The sequence below is a fragment of the Temnothorax longispinosus genome, chromosome 2 (genome assembly GCF_030848805.1).
Source record: "Temnothorax longispinosus isolate EJ_2023e chromosome 2, Tlon_JGU_v1, whole genome shotgun sequence".
Lineage (NCBI taxonomy): Eukaryota > Metazoa > Arthropoda > Insecta > Hymenoptera > Formicidae > Temnothorax > Temnothorax longispinosus.
Genome location: NC_092359.1, coordinates 11162476 through 11168824, shown reverse-complemented (window position 1 = coordinate 11168824; position 6349 = coordinate 11162476). Strand labels below are relative to the sequence as shown.

The 6349-nt window shown below is 50.0% G+C and overlaps 1 protein-coding gene across 1 annotated transcript; it reads left to right on the top strand.

Moving 5' to 3' along the window:
• The first annotated feature begins 1498 nt into the window (after window positions 1–1498).
• LOC139809196 (uncharacterized) lies at window positions 1499–2494 on the top strand. The gene has a single exon (XM_071771917.1). It carries the CDS (start codon window positions 1499–1501, stop codon window positions 2492–2494), a length of 996 nt encoding a protein of 331 aa, XP_071628018.1.
• Window positions 2495–6349: the final 3855 nt, after the last annotated feature.

Below are 6349 nucleotides of genomic sequence, written 5' to 3'. Positions count from 1 at the left end.
ATTCCTTAACTTGTTAATTTTCGCACATTCTTGTAATCGCGCATCGCGATAACACGTGGCGCGTGGTAGTCTCTCGCGATATCTTTCGTTCGCAACTCTTTGTGACGAGAATACTCGCGTGAACTTCTCTTGTCGCAACCATGCTATTGTTATCTGCCTTTGTCGTGAATACGCTTAATTGTTTGTTCTTATAGTCGCGAGACGCAATAACGCGCGGCGTGTTAACAATCTTTAGTCTCGCGCGATATCTCTCGTTCGCAATTCTTAATTCGCAGCGAGAATACTCGCGTGAACTTCTCGCTCGTCGTAACACGTTCTGCCGCTGTTATTCGCATTAACGCGAATTGCAATAACGCGTGGCGTGTTAATAGCGTAATTAATTCGCGACAAGAATACTCGCGTGAATCCACGATCTCGCGCGATATCTCTCGCTCGCAATTCTCTCGCTCGTTGTAACACGTTTCATTGCCGTTATTTGTACTAATCGTAAATTGCGCAATTGACGCGGTAATTATTAAAGCCCGTCATTGTTAACATAGAAACCGAAATATTCAGATCTCGAATATTCTCGGGCAGGCCATACGTTTTCGCCGCGCCGTCGGCGGCCTTGGCGCTCGGTCACGGGCCGGCAGCGTATATACACATTTTTTCTACACAAGCCCGCGTTCCATAATAACGCGCTACATTATTTTCGTTGTTGCTGGGTGCATTTCGGCCAGACTCGAAATACATATTGAAAACACATACTGAATATATTATTCCGATCGTTGGAATTCTCGCAAACATAATTGCCACCGATCGAATATACTGTTCGCCGGCACTGGTTCCCGGTATAGAATATATTGTAGCACTCAAGGTAATCTTATTAAAGATTATAATTACAATTATAATCACAATTGCAAAAGAAGTTGGCGTAATTGATGCTCATGTCGTGGATTATTGCTCGTGTCATGTGTGTACTGCTCATGTCGTATACGCTGCTCGTGTCGTAGTTCCGCGCACAACATGTATTGCTGAAAACTTAATCTGAACAAATACTTGAGTGCATTTCTCGTCGTAACCGGGCACCTGTGCCAACCTAATTGATAATTTTGATCGCTGATACAACTATTTTCTTATTTTTGTACATCCCTTGCAACCCTTTTCCTTGCTAGCTCTACACTGCATTTGATCCCCTTTTCTTGAGTTCGCCCTTGGCTCTTGCAATTAACAAACTTGTCATTTTGATTGCGCTATTATATCGTGTTTGAAAAACATTCTATCGGGAATATCGTGCCTTCGCGTAGGAATCCGAATCGAGCCATCCGTTATTTGTCACCTTGGCGAGCGGAACAGTTGTGTTGTTTTTCTGGCATTCCAAAGTCGAGGCTTTTGTTCTCTAGTGTCTGTCGACATTTCGTGCTAAGTTGAGTTGTTGTTGCTTTGAATTCACGTGAACCCCCAACCCTGCGCGCGTGTTCCACTTGTTTGGTTGATTTAGCGTCGTAATCTGACCATCATGGGCCGAGGTCACATAACTAAACGCGAGCTGTGTATACAGCGGATGAGGGAGATCCATGAGCTGTCGATGCTCGCCGTGGACAATGAGGCACAGAGGCCAAATTTCCTAGTTAGATACCCTACCGTGGCTGGACTGATTAAGGATTTTGAGGCGGCTCACCTCAAAATAATCCAAGACGCCTCAGACGAGGAATTTACCGCGGAAGACGCAATCCGTAAAAAATTCGATACGATACGCTTCGGAGTAATCGGGCGTTATGAGAAGTTTGTGGGCGCCGACCGAGCGGCCGCCGCGGCCGCTCAGGCCCCGGTCCAAACGTCGTCTATCCGACTGCCCAAAATCTCACTTCCGGAATTCTCGGGAGATCTCGCGCTCTGGCCCTCGTTCATCGCGTTGTTCAACGTTTCTATTCACGAGAACCGGAGCATTTCCTCCATGGAGAAGTACCAATATCTGGTAGCCTCATTGAAAGGGGAAGCGCTCAACGTCGTGAAGAACCTCCCCCTCTCCGCCGATAACTACGCGATAGCTTACGACGCCCTGATTTCGCGATATCAGAATAAGCGGAACTTAGCGGATTACCACGTGGATTTAATGCTAAACGCCAAGCCGTTAAAGTTGAAGTCAGCCGCTCCTCTCCGCACGTTGTTGGACACATTTACCGAAAATACGCGAGCATTGAACTTGTTAGGGTTCCCCACGGACTCTTGGGACTATTTACTCCTCAAATTCTTGTTAGAAAAACTACCTTGTTCGCTTCGCGAGAAATTCGAATCCGAACACCGAGCAGAGGAGATACCAAAGTACGCGCAACTCACGAAGTTCCTATCGGATCACTGTCGGGTTCTCGCGTCCGTATCGGGCCCCACGAGGATGCCGATCGAGTCACAGTCGTCTTCGGTAAAAAATTCCGCATCGGCCTCGTCGCTTGCTACTCAGACTGCCGAGTGTCCGGTGTGCAAAGAGCAACATCTCGTGTTCAAGTGCCCTTGATTCTTGAAACTATCCCCTCGGGAAAGATATTCAACGGCCAAAACCGCGAATTTGTGTTTCAATTGCCTTCGCACGGGTCATGGCACTAACAACTGCACATCGACGGGGACGTGCCGGTCGTGCCAGGCTAGGCATCATACCCTATTGCACTTCGGACGGAATTCGGGTCTAGCGGACACCTCGGCGGATACCGGAGCCTCCTCCGAATCGGCCGTCGACGAGAGTTTGTCACCACAAAATAATGAACCCCTCATCACCATGGCTAGCGTCGCGAAATCGAGTTCGACAGTACTATTGTCAACGGTGCAGGCCGAAGCTCTCGACGTTCACGGAAATCCCTTCCCTGTTCGCATTCTTTTGGATAGTGCCAGTCAATTAAACTTCATTTCGGAAAATTGCATGAAAAAGGGTGGTTTCAGACGAACCAAGTGTCGTACTGTAGTCCTAGCGGTAAATGATACTAAAGCGGCTGCCACTCGAGGTAGCACCTCACTCGTGATTCAAGTACAGGGTAATGACAATACTCGCGTTCCGATAAAGGCTACGATTCTCCCACGCATCTCCGCCCAATTACCTAGTAGGCAAGTCGAACAAAGAGCGTGGAAACACATAGAGGGATTAAAGCTCGCGGATCCGCGGTATCACCGACCTGGTCCCGTCGACATCTTAATCGGCGCGGATATCTTTGCCTCGTTGATTCGGGACGGTCGTCGTGTAGGAAGGAAAGGTGAACCAGACGCCTTTAATTCCATTTTCGGCTGGGTTCTGATTGGCTCAGTGTCGATGCAAGCATCTCAGTCTACACATTCGTTTCTAACTCTCAATTCTCTAGATGCACCTCTCAGTCGATGTTGGCAGTTAGACAAGATCCCCACACACTCGGGGGTCACAAACTCAAGCGGGAGGTCTCTCGTCCGCACGCCGCATGGGCGCGTCGCGGCGGGGACAACCGCGCGCGTGATGTCTCTCGTCCGGGCGTCGCATGGGCACGTCGCGGCGAAGGTATCCGCGCAATCGTTGTTTCGCTTCACCACGCGGGACGTCTCTCGTCCGGGCGGCGCATGGGCACGTCGCGGCGAAGACATCTGCGTAACTGTCGTTTTGTTTGGACGAGGTCGAGTCCTTACACGCTCACCTCGTCATCATGCACCGCCGAGCCACACGCGCTCGGGGGTCACAAACTCAAGCGGGAGGTCTCTCGTCCGCGCGTCGCATGGGCACGTCGCGGCGGGGATAACCGCGCGCGTGGTCTCTCGTCCGCCACTCAGGTGTCGCCGAACGGTAGGACCTTACCGCCGCCTTGGCGTATCGCCTTGTTCCTCCCGCCATCGCGGAGGGCTCGTTGGGTGTCGCCAAGCGGCCGGACCTCATTTGGAGGTCCTGAACGAACTCGCATCCTTGATCCAGGGGGGCTCTTGACCCCACTGATGTTCGCATATTGTCTCCGATTCGTTACCAAAACTAGATCAAATGCGCTCACTCTCGTCGTGGATCAAATCGAATTTCACTCGACCTTGTTATACCTCGTCAAATTTGTACAATCTCGTTGTTTCGCAGAGGATATCAGTAGATTAAGATGCAATCAGAGTTGCTCCAAACCTCTGCGAAAACTCGCCCCCTTCTTGGATGCTCGCTTGGAGTCCTCAGGGTGGGCGGCAGGCTGACCCATTTCGCCATCTCACACGAGGCTAAACACCCGGCAGTGCTGCCTAACCGACATCGACTCACGGAATTTCTAGTAGAGCGCACCCACCGCCTACATTTGCATCCGGGACGTCGAGCGTTACATTATATCTTGTCACAAGACTTTTGGATCCTGGTAGAAGCTATTCTGAACTCCAGACACCTCTGTCCCACCAGCTCAGATCCCAGCGACCTCGGGGTGCTCTCCCCGGGACGTTTCCTCACCCTGGAGCCTCTCGTGGCGGTTCCACACCCTGACCTGAACCCGATGCCGATAGACAGACTCGATCGGTGGCAAATGGTGCAACATATGCACCAGCAGTTCTGGAAGAGGTGGCATGACAAATACCTGCACACCCTCCAACAGCGACCGAAGTGGTTGCAATCGGCACCTACGGTAAAAAGGGACACACTGGTCCTGGTAAAGGGCGAAAACGCCCCTCCCTTGCAATGGAGGCGAGGGCGAATCGTGGAACTGCGCCCGGGCCGTGACGGCGTCGCTCGGGTCGCTACGGTGCGGACGACGGATGGCGTACTTGCCCGTCCTCTGGTGAAGTTGGGCCCACTGCCGATGGACACTTCGCCAGAGGAACCTATTCAAGCGTAGAAAATACGTCGTATTTTGGTGGGCGGTATGTTCGGCGTATCGCCTTGTAAATAGTATAGTTACTTCATATTCATGTATTTATGTATCGTTTATACTTAGTTGCATAAGTCGTTTGTAACTCTCGCGCGAAACGTCGGCGGATCGTGATCAGCCAAATCATGCGACTCACCTGTCGGTGCTGCCATCGCCCATCCGCCGACGGTATCCACCCCCCCGGAAAGGGAACAACTACTCGCCGCAGCGACATGTTCCAGGACCGCGGGGACAGAGCATTAGCAATCCAGCCGTCTTACGGCAAACACATTTTGGACAGCCGTCTTACGGCACACACACTCATCGTCAAATAGTCGGAGAGGACACACCTCTCATCAGAACTTATCGTCAAGCCGCCGTGCGGCACACACACACACACACACATAGTCTAAGAGCCGTCTTACGGCACACGTTCGCCGGGCAAAACGCATCACGGAATCGCCTTTGCCGCTTTGCTCAACCGGGAGTGCGCACGTCTCCTACTGCCTTTTCCTGCCTGCTCTATCGCTTGCTCTCCACCGTTTTGCTTGCTTGCACGAGTTTTGCCATCGCATGCCGAACGAGACCCACGGAGCGGCCAAGTTCAGGGGACAGGACGAGGATTGGCGGAATCACGGGGACGACGGCCGACACGGTGAGTCGCTTCGCTTAATATTTCGTTGCATGCGTTTCTGCTTTCGCGTTAAACATTTGATAGTCGTGAGGGGAACCCCCCTCTGGTCCTTTGAGTATCGCAAATCTTGCCTCCGGGGCGAAACTATCCCCGTTCAATAGTAATAAATAAAACAAAGAAAAATCCTATCTTAAACGCGAATATTATAATATTAATAGGATAATCATTATTAGCGAACATCACGAAACGAGTAGAACAGCGAGTATTGAAAATACTACGCCGCAAAGAAATAGACGAACAGTTAATAATAACCGCCATAACCACTGACCTAATAAGCGACGCCGCGACGAAGAGAATATCATAGAATATTTTACCTAAACAAAAAACGGTGCAATACTCGTGCGATTACCACCCCTCGAAATCATTGTAGCCAAATTAAGAGAAGCGACTTTCCACCAATCCCACTTGTCACGAGAATCACATTTTTCTTTTAAAATACATTGACAATTGGAACACCATTCAAAACTATGTGAAAATAAATGCATACTATGATAATTCTAACGTTTACACCATCCTAACCTTCCCGATTGCCACGTATTCTAACTACGAAATTGTACGCAGAACACCCCTTCCGGTGTACGATAATAAAAACATATTCATAATTCCCAAAAACCTCACATACTCTATTGGCTATTAATAAAGGAAACCGAAACTATCTAACACTGAACGAAAACGACCTAGACAGATGTACACATGTCGACACGACGTTTGTATATTATATATATATATATATATATATATTGCAACCTGATTTCCCTCGGTCTCGCTGGCCGAGGGAGCGCGGCTACAAATTAATCCGCCGACCACCGGACGATAGCTCGAAGGGGATAACGAAGTCACTTCTCTTACCGTAATTCTT

What these genes read in the sequence shown, in the direction of transcription:
- LOC139809196 (XM_071771917.1), top strand. Translation starts at nt 1,499, where the DNA reads ATGGGCCGAGGTCACATAACTAAACGCGAGCTGTGTATACAGCGGATG.